Source organism: Coturnix japonica, chromosome 3 (assembly GCF_054131305.1).
Source record: "Coturnix japonica strain WE chromosome 3, WE-NBRP24, whole genome shotgun sequence".
Classification (NCBI taxonomy): domain Eukaryota; kingdom Metazoa; phylum Chordata; class Aves; order Galliformes; family Phasianidae; genus Coturnix; species Coturnix japonica.
Window position 1 is genome coordinate 9,675,137 of NC_140665.1, and position 13,289 is coordinate 9,688,425.

The 13,289-nt window shown below is 40.3% G+C and overlaps 1 protein-coding gene across 12 annotated transcripts in view; it reads right to left on the reverse strand.

Moving 5' to 3' along the window:
• The window catches only part of VRK2 (VRK serine/threonine kinase 2), a 41,689-nt gene extending 28,735 nt beyond the window's left edge, over nt 1-12,954 (reverse strand). For 7 of the 12 annotated variants that reach the window (XR_014944399.1, XR_014944400.1, XR_014944401.1 and 4 more), the window contains exons 1-7: nt 12,885-12,954; nt 12,525-12,665; nt 3,108-3,163; nt 2,524-2,593; nt 1,630-1,717; nt 1,396-1,504; nt 80-172 (exon numbers count right to left, since the gene is read on the reverse strand). Coding sequence is in view for 9 of the 12 variants with exons in the window: in XM_015856794.2 (XP_015712280.2) it covers nt 80-172; nt 1,396-1,504; nt 1,630-1,717; nt 2,524-2,593; nt 3,108-3,163; nt 12,525-12,660 (552 nt within the window). In the remaining 3 variants the exon portion in view is untranslated. Of the gene's footprint in view, nt 1-79; nt 173-1,395; nt 1,505-1,629; nt 1,718-2,523; nt 2,594-3,107; nt 3,164-12,022; nt 12,143-12,524; nt 12,666-12,804 lie in introns of those variants that run through there. The other 5 variants (XM_085542631.1, XM_085542632.1, XM_085542634.1 and 2 more) reach the window with 3 other exon arrangements.
• Nucleotides 12,955-13,289: the final 335 nt, after the last annotated feature.

A 13,289-nucleotide genomic window follows, 5' to 3' on the forward strand; every position in this document is an offset into this window, starting at 1 on the left:
ATGTGGGCTGTTAGCAAACAATAAACATATCAAGCTATTGAACTTCAGAATAACAGTGTAGATAAGTAAACATTCTTACCTCATGTGAATTGGCGTAACCCAAAAGCAGATTTGCTGCTTTAATGTCACCATGAACATACTCGTTTTCATGTATATATTCCAGAGTATCCAGCTAAGAAGGGATTTAAAACAAAAAAGAAAGCATCATCTCCACTCCACCCTTAATTCTACCAGCAAACATTTCACATGGACACAGTGAAGCCAAGGGCTACACAGACTGAGGTGACTGTTTTGAGTTAGAGCACAAGGACTGCTCACTCTCCACAGGGTCTGCTGTTGCCATGCATACAGTTGGTGGCAAATCATGAATAAGCTCCACTCTGCCATGAGTATCCCTGTCTAACTGCCATAAGAGTACCAGCTTCTAAGGTCAAAAAGCAAAACAAGCACTTAAAAAACTCTGGAGGGACTTCAGAAGGGCACAATCAGCCCTGAGGGTTTGCAACACATTTGATCCCGCCAATTATTACATGGCCTGCATCTCATATCACTATCCTCTCCTTATTATCATCTTTCTTCAGCTCTTTGCTGAGGTACAACAGCTCTGATACTTAAAAAACAATTGTGTCCACTTAACAACTTATTAAAAAAGGCACTCTTGGCTGTTGAAGAGTATAAATAAAAATAGTCAAAGGGTGTTCAAAGTTTATCAATGATACAACCACAAAATCCTTTAACCTTATGTTATTATTTCTTTAGGTTAGGAGTAATCTTTTGCGGGCCTCCAGTCTAAAACCCTGCTTCAAGCAGGGGTAACGTGAGTTAGACCAGGTTGCACTGAACTGTCACGCATTAGAAGTCTCTCATGATGAACGTTCTCTGACCTCTGGGATACACATTCTAGTGCCAGTTGAACTGGACCAGCCTCACCCTGTCTGTACTACCACTGGAGTAGCACAGCTCAGCAAACACACACATTTTTGCATTCGAGCATGCTATTGCAAACACTGACAAATATGGATGTCTAATACAATACCCTTCAAACATTGAAAGAAAAAAAAAAATCAATACATGTTAAAGCATGAGAATGGGCTTACACAGCTCAGTCTGGACACACTTTTTGAAGCTTATGGTCTATGTTTTCACCTGGCAGAAATTTGGTTTGAGCCTCCCAAACATTCAATCCACAGATTCTACACTCCATGCTAACTGCATTTTTAAAAGAATGGAGAGAAAAAAAAAAAAAAGAGGAAATGCACACCAGTTACATACATTTAATTTCTAAACTTAACAGCTACAGCTACCCAAATGAATTTCATCATTTCAGGGAGATGATTTTATTAGTTGAATTCAGCAGTTTCCAGGCACAGCAGTTTCCCTCCTCTGTATACATACCATTCGTGCCCCAAGTTGCAGAACAGTCTCCTTCTTAAATCTGCTTCCACAGTCTTGAAAGATTCTTTGAAGGTCTTGCCCCAGTCTCTCCATGACCATGAATCTATAGCTATGCAGATATACACAAAAGTAAGAATACCTCAGGGACAAGGCTGCAAGTTTGTGGCAGCACCATTTTGTTGAAAAGGGATCTCTTCAGTCAATTTCAAGCTCAATTACAAGTCATCTTATTACCTTTTTCCCTTGTGCTCAGCCAAGCCTGATCCCCAAAACACTGGGATTCCTAAGCATCTTATTTTTTTGAGATTCATCCATTTTCTTACTGGAATAGTAATAAAGAAAATATGATACTGGGTTAAAGGTAACTAGAGAATTTTCAGGGTTTCATTTCTTTTTTAGCTATTGAGCCAAAACCGAGAACAAAACAATGAAACAGGCATGAGTTATTTTAGTGTAGCAAACAAGACATCATAGCTTGACCCTGAAATTCTCTATGTTCTCCCAAACAGGAAGTATTTGTTTTCCTAGCAACATGGCAATTTGTTCCCTTCAAAGGCAGACAAACAATTATCAGTACTATCAAAATAAGTCTTCTGGAAGCTCTACTTCATTTCATACAGAGCGCTTCAAGTTATCACAAGTGCTTATGCCTATGAATGGTTTCAGTCATTTGAAGTCTTTAGGACAGCTCCCACAAATCAAATCCACGCCAAAGTGTCTGCAGAATCAAATATCTTGATGACTTCTAAATCCTGTGGCAATTACACACGTTTCCAACTTCATACATGGGGATAGTAACTAGCAGAATTACAGTTGCAAATCGGTCAGTGCATTTCAGTTCTAAGGCTGACAGCTCCCTGGGGTCCATACATTGCTGTGCACTTTCTAACTTGTTTGTTATACTTCTGTTTTCCAATCAGAGAGAACCAAGATAACATTCAAATAAAGAAACTTACTGCAAAATAAAATTAGCAAAGCACCAAGAAGACTCAATTGAACGTATGTGAACTGACTGTCACGCTCTAAAGCATCAGTTCTTATCAGAGAAATGAAAACAAATTAGTCCTTAAATCTAACTGAATCAGAATTCAATGTTTTGTTTTCTTAATTTGGTGATATGTTACTTACTTTGCTCTTGTTTTGCAGCCCTTTGGTAAAATTTCAGTTCAGAAAATAAGGGGCCATTTTCAAGATACTCCTATTTAGAAATAAACAAACAGGATAATAAAATAACTCAGAAGGACAACCATTTTTAATCAAAGATACTAGAGAAATTAAAAGAGATTTAGAATCGCTTTTTCCACCTCCCACACACTATGTCACCTGAAATACAGTTTTTTAATAAATAGTTGTTTAGCCATGTGCTTTCATATAACCCAGATTCTTTGAGGAATTAAGATATATTTTAATAAATTCTATAGATTGGACATGTTTAAATTCATAGCTTGATTTTCCTTGCCTAACTATTCAGGGCAGTAATTAAGGAAAAAATCGAGTCAAGGAAATACTATGTGTTGAGGAAACACCAAGTTCATCCTTTCACAGGGAAAGTATATCGAGATATTAATAAATAAATAAAAAATTTAAAATATAAAATAAGAAGAAATCACCATAAGCATGCAACACATACACAATGGTGACAACAAGGACAGATAATGAAGAGAAAGTACTGCATACAAGTTAAAAACTTTGAAAAGAGATCTAAACATTACCACTTTGATTACATGCACTGCATCATCTTCTACTGGAACATGAATATGTGGGGAAGCTGCAAAATGAGAAAGAGATGGATCAAGCTGTGAGAAATAAAGTGGCAAAGAGCAAGCTAATATTAACTAAGGCGATCAGAAAAATACAAGACAGAGAGATCCAATATTCTATGTGAATTCCTACTTTTAAAGGTCAAAGACTTGCAAATTTTAAAAACAGCAAATCAACAAAGTCCTGTAAAAGTTTAATCAACAAGTATGGAAGCAATTTTAACCCACATTTTCAGAACGCTCTCCTTCAGTGCTAACTAAGGAGTAAGAAGGATGTCCCCATTGCACGTTTTCACCACAATGAGGTATTCCATTATAATAGACTACCAGTCAATTGGATAACCTCTGTATTTGGTTCCTGTCAATCCACTGTCGTGACAAAGACACCACTTAAAAGTTATGACCTACATTATGCCTCTAGACAAGATTGTCAGTTTTCCTCTATTACAAATTACTCTGGCCTCAGAACCTTGATTTCTATTCTGACATTATTTAGACACTGGCCTAAGTTAGGGATAGCACAGCCATCACCTGTCTGAAAGCAGAGATGAGGGATTGTGCTTCAGTACAATCAGAAATTTCAAAACAATAATTGACCACATGTGCCAATTACAGCCCAGGAGACAAAACCTCTCTGCACAGACAATGCGATTCTATTTAATTTTGACCCTGCGAGAACTATCAGCTCTCTCTGATAGTACTGAAGCTACAGAGAGCTATACTGGGATTAAAATTTAATGAGACTAAATCATCTTTTAGAATCATCATTGAAAAAAAAAAAAAATAAAGAGAATACAGTTCCTAGGAAATAAATGCTCCTTTCAAACTTCTTGCAATGATCAAATACCAACAACAGTCCAGGTGTGAAACACTTCAACCATCAGCACACGCAAAAAATAGACCACTTTTATCCGCACAATAAAAATAAGTAAACTTGACCAAACCAGCCACGCTTATACTTTTTTATGGTCAGAGAACACAAACAGATTTGTTCAGATGTCATCTTCCCTCAGCTTTACTCAGCCTCTGGGTTCAATCTGGCAGCATTCCACCCCAAACCCCCACAGGCTGCTGTCTGTCCTTCACGCTGTTGTCTGCTTGACCACCTAGATGTGAACATTTCTCTTAATAGCACATTAATTCTCTGGAATGCATTAACTATCCACAGACTCAGGTGGGCAACAGTCCTATTGAATACGCAGTTCAAAACTATTCTTACGAACAGGAAGGAAATTTGGGTAAACTCTATTCTTACCATTTTCTTGTACTAAACTGGGAATTAAGGGATAGGTGCTGAGGTCTTTCTCTTTCTTTGCCACATGTAGGCTAGGTGTGAACAGCTGAAGATACTAGTTTAAAGGAAAACATCCCATGTGTTTTCACTGTACTCAATAATGTCACATTACTCAAATAGAATTAGATGTGCTCTCTTACTGACATAGATCAGAAAATAACTCGTGTATAAAAAAAAAATTATTTTAATACCAAATTACTTAACTGAGGCTTGATAGGTACAGAGGAGTATCAAATGTATTTCAAAGAGTCTTATCTAACTCCCCTGTAGACATCTTGACATTTTATAAAGAGAGGCCTCATTCATGTAACAGACAGTAGCAGCTGTCAGGGTAACGAAGAAGAGCAATTAACAGGAGATAGCCCAGCAAAAGGGCCTAACCCTCACGGTTCTCACACTGTAACTCTGCCGATGCCTATTGGAGTAATACTGAAAGAATAGCCTGAAGAAAAAATAAAACCAAACCTAACTATAGTCTATCACAACGTGAAGAGTTTAGACAAAGCTCAAGAAGATAGAGGAAGAGATGCTCTGCTAAATTAGAAACATGACTTTAAAATAGACAAGAGGAAAAACGGAATGATCATCCTTGCCTCATCTACATGAAACGAGGCAGAACATACAGAATGGATGATATTCTACACTTCTTATGCACACAAAGCTCAGATAATTGTATACTTACAGATAGGTACAAGTTGCATATGTACCTTCTGTCGTATATTTTAATTAACCATTCAAATATCAGGCAGCAGCATTTACCCACAGCTTAGAAATAAAACCGACTATTTTTTTGTCCATAAATATACATAAATGGTTTTTAAAAAATGGTCTCATTACTATGTATAGTTACTTAACAGACTGGAAAGGCTCCCAAGGTTTAACAAACAGTCTGATTACATACCTCATAGACCACCACCACATACTCTCCTGCGAGTTTAGCTCATAGTTAATTACTGTATACTCGTAATTAGCCATGTGCTAGCCTCGTTCTGTGTGGTAGCACATGGCTATTTATAATATTACAATCAGTTAAATACTAGACTGCAGGACAGTAAGCAGAGACTCGGCAGGAGAGCAATGCTGATATGCAGGAGGTCTCTGATGGCGTATAAGCAGGCACAGAGTACCAGAAGCACTATACGGTGAGATTATGTTTGCAAAGGGTATCTTAAAATAGCATAACAAATGTGAGAGTTCCCACTTTACAGTCTGTGTTGCTCATATGAACTAGAGATGCACAGTTTCCTTATGTTTGGGGGGGAAAAGAGTGTTCATGTACACACACAATCAAAACCACTGTCTGCCTAATTGGGAACACTGGCACAAGATGAATCTGTGCAGGGGCCTATGGCTATTTCCATCTCAAGCCAAGAAGAGTTTCACAAAACATCTGCAAAGGGCACAGCTCTATTTTTCTTTCTTCTCCTTCATTTTACAATCAAAGCTCTCGTGCCACTGAAACAAAGCAGCGTGGTAGGATACACATTCTTTGCCATTACTTCCTACTGTAGTGCCTACAGAACACCACAAATAACTTACCTCATGTAGTCCAGATTTCCCTAGTTTCATCTAGGCACAGCACTTACACTCTTATCATCCACCCCAATCGCAAACTTCATCCATTTTGTTGCTGAGTGCCACAACCTTAATTAACGTAGCTTTATAAATGCTAATACCACATGGTAACAGAAAGAGTGTTTCTGGATGAACTGCCATTTCCTCCAACCACTCAGCACTATTGTGTGCAGTCTGACAAAGAAACTCGTCAATTCCATTTGCCAGTTCAAATGTGCTCGTTACAGATTTAGCAGTTAATTTGTGGCAGTCACATATGGAACACGGTGAAATGTTTTCAATAGCTCTCACAGAACCCGTTTTGTTGACAAAGTTTACACAGTGGAAAAGAAAACAGCGATGTTTTGGCAGTTAGAAAAAATATCCCTGCTCTTGTCCACAGCTGGTGTCTTTGCCACTGCTGCATATTACGAGGCTGTATTTGTTTTGGAAACATGAAAAAAAGTATCTCAGAAGTTCTTGGGTTGCTAGCATTAGTTTTTTGCTTTGTTTCACTGGGTGACTGGTCTTGAAGCACGATACTGTCAGCCTCTTTCTGAAAAACCTAAGGCCTAACCTCAAAAATTTCACAATCCGATGTTACGGGCTACCAATAAAAAAAAGCTGAAAAAACTCTGACCCCACTGAGGTCAGCCAAGAGCTGTTCAATCCAATGGCTGATGAAAGCATTGCTCAGAGCATCTAACAACAAAAAATAATCCAAGTTGCATCTTTATAGTTACTAAAAACAGAATGTAAACAAATAAATAAGAGGTAGCATCTGCTATTTAGTACACAGTTACACATATATCCTACATATGGAGAATACTAATGCAAATATTTAAAGGCAAGCAAAGAACTGGGTTTCTCAGCTTCCCTCCCCTACGCTCCCCTATATTCAGTGTTTCCCCAAGAAATGAAACTGTCAGTGCTTTAAGTGTCTGATGATGCATCATCACTTCCTAAACAGACTCTTTTCCGAGCAATGTTTGTGAATATTTTTTCCTACCTTCTTCTTCTAAGTGCACTTACAAATGTAGTTGTATCACAGTTTTATCATACATGTCCATCCACCTTGCCTGTGAAACCATTTGGGTGCTTAACTGCCCAAGTCCTTTGCTAATACCTGTAGATGCCCCCAGGTTAAAGACGCTTAGTACTGGTAGGAAATATCACTGTATTGCTTACACATCTCTCTGTGAAACCTCTGTGATTCACTGAAGCTAAAGTTTTGCAATCCACAGCAATAGAAGCCACTGCTTGCCTTTCAAAGTTAATTACTCTAAGCTGGAAGAGGTATGATACATCCTTTAATGGTAGGCAAAAAAGCTATACATGGTCTGCTCTTATAGCACTCTCAAACAGGAGCTCAGGCCTCTAATATTTAAAACGTGGTGCACAGACTGTTTTCTGGCAAGATTCTGCTCTAGCCCATCTGCCATTTTGATGTAGAGCCCACTAAGAAGGTATGATGCCAGTTTCAGTAGGTTATAGGTGCCAGCGACAGCTGTAGAGAGTGCCCTCCATAAGGCAACAAGTGCCACATGTTTCAACCACAATTTTTCCTCTTTACATGTAACGCTATTCTGAAATACCTTCTCCGCTGGAAAATAATAGAGAAATAAACTTGCCCTCTTCCCTTTCACTTTTACTCAGCATGTCAGGGTCTCAGTCTCTGACCAGAATTCCTGCAAACTGGACAAATACAGAGCAAAACAACAGCTCCCAAACCACAAGTCCATACATATGGGAAAAAAAAGGAAACAAAAGTGTCAGAACATTAAAGCATAGCAGTAATGAGCTCTCACAGCACCAGCAAGAGCTTGGAGAAGCAGGAGAATTTCCTCTAACAGATGGAGCCATCTGAGCTTGTAACAAATACCAGCCCTAGGTAACTGCTGAGTAACAAAAAGAGGGCAAACGTTCTAGATTGCCTATAGGGTGAAAAACTATAAATACAGATACAGCAAGTACATTGCATAAAGCTTAATACTTGTGACTAGATAGAAATACTTTCCTGAGGTGGCATTAGTCAGGCAATGACTTTTTCACACTAAGGTTCACACCTACAGGTACATCGAGAGCTTTGCTGAAAAGCACATCTGAAGTTTGATAAAGCTCCACCCTAATCAGTCACCTGCTAGTGCTTTTAATTACAGCTTTTTTTGCTATCAATATTCTTTCCATTGAACTCATAAAAATAACCCTGAACATATACAGTTAGATATTACTGTTGCTGCGTTGTTAATTTGTTTGCTGCAGTACAGTAAATAACTTTGGAGAAGTTAATTTAAACAACTAAGTACTTCATTTCTCTAGAACCAATTACTAAAGTCTGCTTCCTAACTCAAGCCAAGTAATGAACACTAAGAATATGCTAGAGGATGTTTCCATCAGTGCTTCTGTTCCCTGGCACCTTATACCCCTAAGCAAGGGTGTACAGCCTATTTCTCACAACACCAGGTCTCAAAGTATCAACAGCAGAGCAAACCATGGCCCAAACTCCAAGTCAGAAGAGACCACAATGTATTAATAAATACATTCATCCATTCAGACACTGTTTACCTCATGAGGTTTTTTTTTTGGTTGATTGCTTTTTTGCCTCTTGGAAAATTGAGAGGAAAAAAATGGAGGAAAAAAAACCAGCTCTACGAGTGACAGATCACCAAGGAGGACAAAAGCATCACTGACTGTAGCGTTATCACTTTCCTGAGCTCCTCATATTGTAACAACACCTGCAAATATAGCAGTCAAACAGCAACATACAAACACCTGCTGCAAAGCCAAGCTATGACAAATGGTTTCAAAACTCTTTTCACCTATCGCTTAAAAAGTTCTGTTGCAATATACAGGTATAATATCATTAGATCACATCTGCAATGTAGTCAGTAAAATACACAATCTAACAAAATATAAGTACAAGCATTAGGAATAACTATCTGCTTTTGTTAGAAAGAAGACTGAAAGCAGGTAATGCTGTGTGCACCAGGCTGTACTGCAACAGTGGAACCTCAGCAAAACACTGTGTGACCTTTTTGAATTTAAATTTTCCGTCCAAATTGTGCATTAATAGAGTCCTTGCAGCAGGACTACGGAATGATTTATATAAAGACTGCTGTTAATTACTGACTGCAATCAGTAAAATAAATGAGAGAATGTAAGGCTCTCAGTAGCACCCTCCTCAACTCTAGCTTCATTTTCGTATGTACTGCCACTATTCTCCACAGGGCTACAACCTATTTGTGAGACCAACAATATGTCATGTCCTCCCCTGGTTGCTCTCCATTCTGTTCCTGCCTTATCAAAGGGGTAACGGTTCCATCTGAGGTATCTGATGGCAAATCAGCACCAGTAACAAAACCCAGCATGTCAGAACATAGGTAGGTCCAGAGTATGATCCGTACTGCTTTAGCTGGGACAAAAGCAACATCTGAAAGAACTAAGCAGCACTAGGCAGCTCGTAGTGCTTCTGGCAGCAGAGGAAACTGCTCTTTGGGAGCATTAGGAGGAATCAGTATTTGTCAGCCTTCTCCTATTCACCCCAGTTAAAATAAAAATGCAAAAGAAATCCAAGGGAAAGAACAAGCCAACAGAGAAACAGACAAGATGGCACACAGACAGGAAAGAGCAACTAGAAAAAAGCAGGGGAAATGTGAACACTGCAGAACAAAACTTGTAGCCACCAGTAACTCTCACCTACTTAATTAGAAGCCCTGCACCTAAAGAGACAACTAGTGTTTTAGGGCTCCAGGTTAGTATATGGCTTTCAGCAGCTGTGATTCAGCGAGCCTTCCAAAGAACACATCTCTAGTAAACATATTTTGCGGAGATAATGTAAAATATCTCAAGTACATTGTTATAGATTAATGGAGTATGGAGTATCCTTAATGGCAAATTGAGCTATAACAACACACATCACAATCTTTGCACCACTAGAGTAAAAAAAACTTGTTAAAAGATACTGGCAGAAAAGTTAACCGTTACTTTTATAGCAGGGCTGTGCTGCTCATATCTGGCAGGGGATCAAATCTGCCTCCACTTTCCTGCCTTACCCACCTCTCTACAGTTCTTTCTGCATTAGCTTCTCACTTCAATGTTAGTGGTCACTCTCACATTTTTGCTACATACATATTAAATACTAGGCTGAAAAGCACAGAGAAAGAATTTGGCTCAGCAGCAAGCGCCTGTGTATCATTTACTTCACTCTCCTTGCCACTCAGACTCTCTTTTGTAGGGATACAGTATATGTTACTTAACATGAACACACATCTAAGATAAGGATGTGGACAAAACAATAAAGTTTCACTCAGTGTCAATATAAGGATAAGTTCTGCCCATTACCTCTTTTAACTATAAGATAAGGCATGAGGCAACCAAAGCCTTCAGTTCAGTCCTACATGTAACATTCACTGTCAATCTAAAAGAAAAAATTAAATGAACACAGACACCATTATAAGTGGCAGCTGTAATTCTTCAGCTGTGGTGTCACTTACGACAAAACATCTAATTGCAATACCAAGGCTTCCAGGCTGTATTCTCATTCTCAGCAAATCTACTGACAGCTTCCTGCGCCAGGAAACACCACGACACATGAAATCATCTCAGCAGTCAAATAACTAATAATATCTACAGGATACCTTGTATTCATGTATACTACGCACGTGAATTCCATGTGCTGTACCACCTACGAGGCCCACTACAATTTGGCTGTAAATGGCAGAGCTACATTTCAACTCAGGAACGTTTTCTGTCTGACTTGAATGATGCCCACAGCTACAGCCTTACTTTCTGCACCGCATCTGCAGACCTGCCTCTGTGAGAGGCTTCTAAAGGCTTCTGTCTGCCATTCCTTTGGATCCCGACCCCCACTTGACATCCCTGTACCCTCTCCCACGATTCATCCTTGAATGGCAATATCCAGAAGTAACTTAATTTCACTTCTTAGCTCCTGCCAAGCTCTGTTTTCTTATGGTAACATTTTTCATATTTTCTCTAGGCACAGCATCTCTCAAATGTGAATAACCAACATTATAAAGAAGGTCATAAAAAGCTATCGTACACATCAAAAGAAAAGGAATGTAAATATTCTTAGCAAGCCAGCCTTCGACTCCTCTAACCACAGTTAGCTGAAACTCTTATCATCCCCACTGCTTCAGTCTGCAGAGCCATTAAGTATGTGAGAACTACATCAATTCCAGAAGAAATGAAACTATAGAAGCCCACCAGATACACTCCAACTTTTAACACGAACATAAGGATTCAAAACAGTTTCTTCCAGAGGCCTGAAATCACACACTCGGGAAATTCTGCACAGCAGAGCACACCAAATCTAATCCAAAGTGGGAAAAAAAAGAACAAAAAAAACAACTTAAACATAGGGGAGATGTAAACCACAGCCACCAGCTATTGCCACTTACCCACACAATTGTTACAACGAACTACCAACTAACAAACTCAGCCTTAATTCTCTAATTTTATCCATGTTTTTAATGGACTGTGTTTACTTTGTAGGACAGCAGCAGCAGTGGCTTTTTTCCTTTTTAACTGAATTCTCAGTGCCTGTACATGTCTCCAGTTCCAACCCCTTCTCCAATAAAAAATATTAATACATGGAAAAAAACAAATATTCCACTCTAACCTGAAGTCCAGATGTGCAAGTAAAACTGTCCGCGCCCCTTCAACTTACAGCCATACGTTACTAGTTGGAAGTACAACTCTAGGCAAACAACACCTGACCACTTATGGGATCGTCACATCATGGAACAAAAGATGGGTCTTTAGCTGACATTCAGTTGTGATTAGCCATAACAGACAAGAGGAGTTAAAAAAAAGGAAAGGAAGAACAGTATGGTGTGACATAAAGTGTCAGAAAACAGAGAACGGTGAGCTAACCAGTCATAATAAAGATCATAATAAGTCTGCTACTGAAAGAGTAGTGGCATGCAAGCTCCTCATTTAAGACTGCGAATACGACAAGAGGAAACACACTAATCCGTATAAAGAAACTGTATCTCTTTACACAGTAGGAGCCTGATCCTGCAGTCTGACACTGATGGACAACTCCTTTCAGGTTTGCAGGGCACTGCTCCACTCAGTGTGGTTTCAGAGAGGTGAAGAGGAGCCTCGGTGCAGAATATCTGCCTTACTAAAGACAACGGAATTCAGAGGAACTGGAAAGAAGAAAAAACCCCAAACTTATAACTCTACCTTGAAAACAGGATTTGTTCTTTCCTAAAGATCAGCAATAGCTGCCTGCATATGCAGCATATTTTCCAGTGACTCAGAATGCTTTACAATCGCCTCATGACTCATCCCTTGTCACACTCACACCAAACGAAAGTTTCTTCTGAAGAAAGTACAGAAACATACACACAGATTAAATACAGAAACAAAGAACGGCAATTATACCTCCAGTGGTTTATACCTCCAGTGGTTTATACCTCTGATTCACGTGTGAAAGTCAAGAGGAAACTCACACATTACAATTACTGTGGGTTTTACCCAAATACATCGCGTTTTACCTAAGTAGATCAGGCCAAACCCGCCCTGGCCGATCTGGCTGCCCAGCCTCCACGTTTTTCCCTCGGTGTCCTTCAGGATCATGTCCCTCGGGAGAGGTGCAGGCAGTTTGCCCCTGCCGCGCTCCTTGGGCGGCATAGCACCTTGAAGGAACGAAAGGAAAGAAAAAAAGTTGACTTTCCCCCGAAAAAGCGAGATCCGCTGCCTGCTGGGCCCGGGGAAGGGGCCCAGCATTCCGCGGCCCGCTGAGGAGGCGCCGAGCCCCGTCAGCCGCGATCCCACCCTCAGCCGGGCCGCTAACGATCTCGCCGCCGACCCTCCTCTCCGCTGAGCGCCCACATCAACCCCCCGCCTCCTCTCACCAACTTCCAGCCGAAGAACGTCCCACAGGCCGCGCTCGCCGCCTTCCTGAGGGAAACCCCGGGGCGGGACAACCCCGGCCAGGCCCCGCGCTCTGCCCGCCCGCTCCTTCCGTTCCTCCCTCCCGTCCGCCCTGTGCCCGCGGTTCCCGGGGCTGTGAGGGTGCATTCGATGCTCTCGTTTGTGCCATTGCAAAAAACGTTCAGAGTTATTTGTCTCAAAACAGACCCGTGGCAACAGGCTGGGAGAAACTTTCCCCTCCACGACTCCATGAGCACAGTAGGCTGGAACACACACCTCTACATCAAAGGCACCAACATCTCCTTCCCCGTGGCTTCATCTGTGAAGAACTTTGCATTTTATCACCAATCTCCGTGACCAGGCATGCCTTGGATCTCACCTTCAGA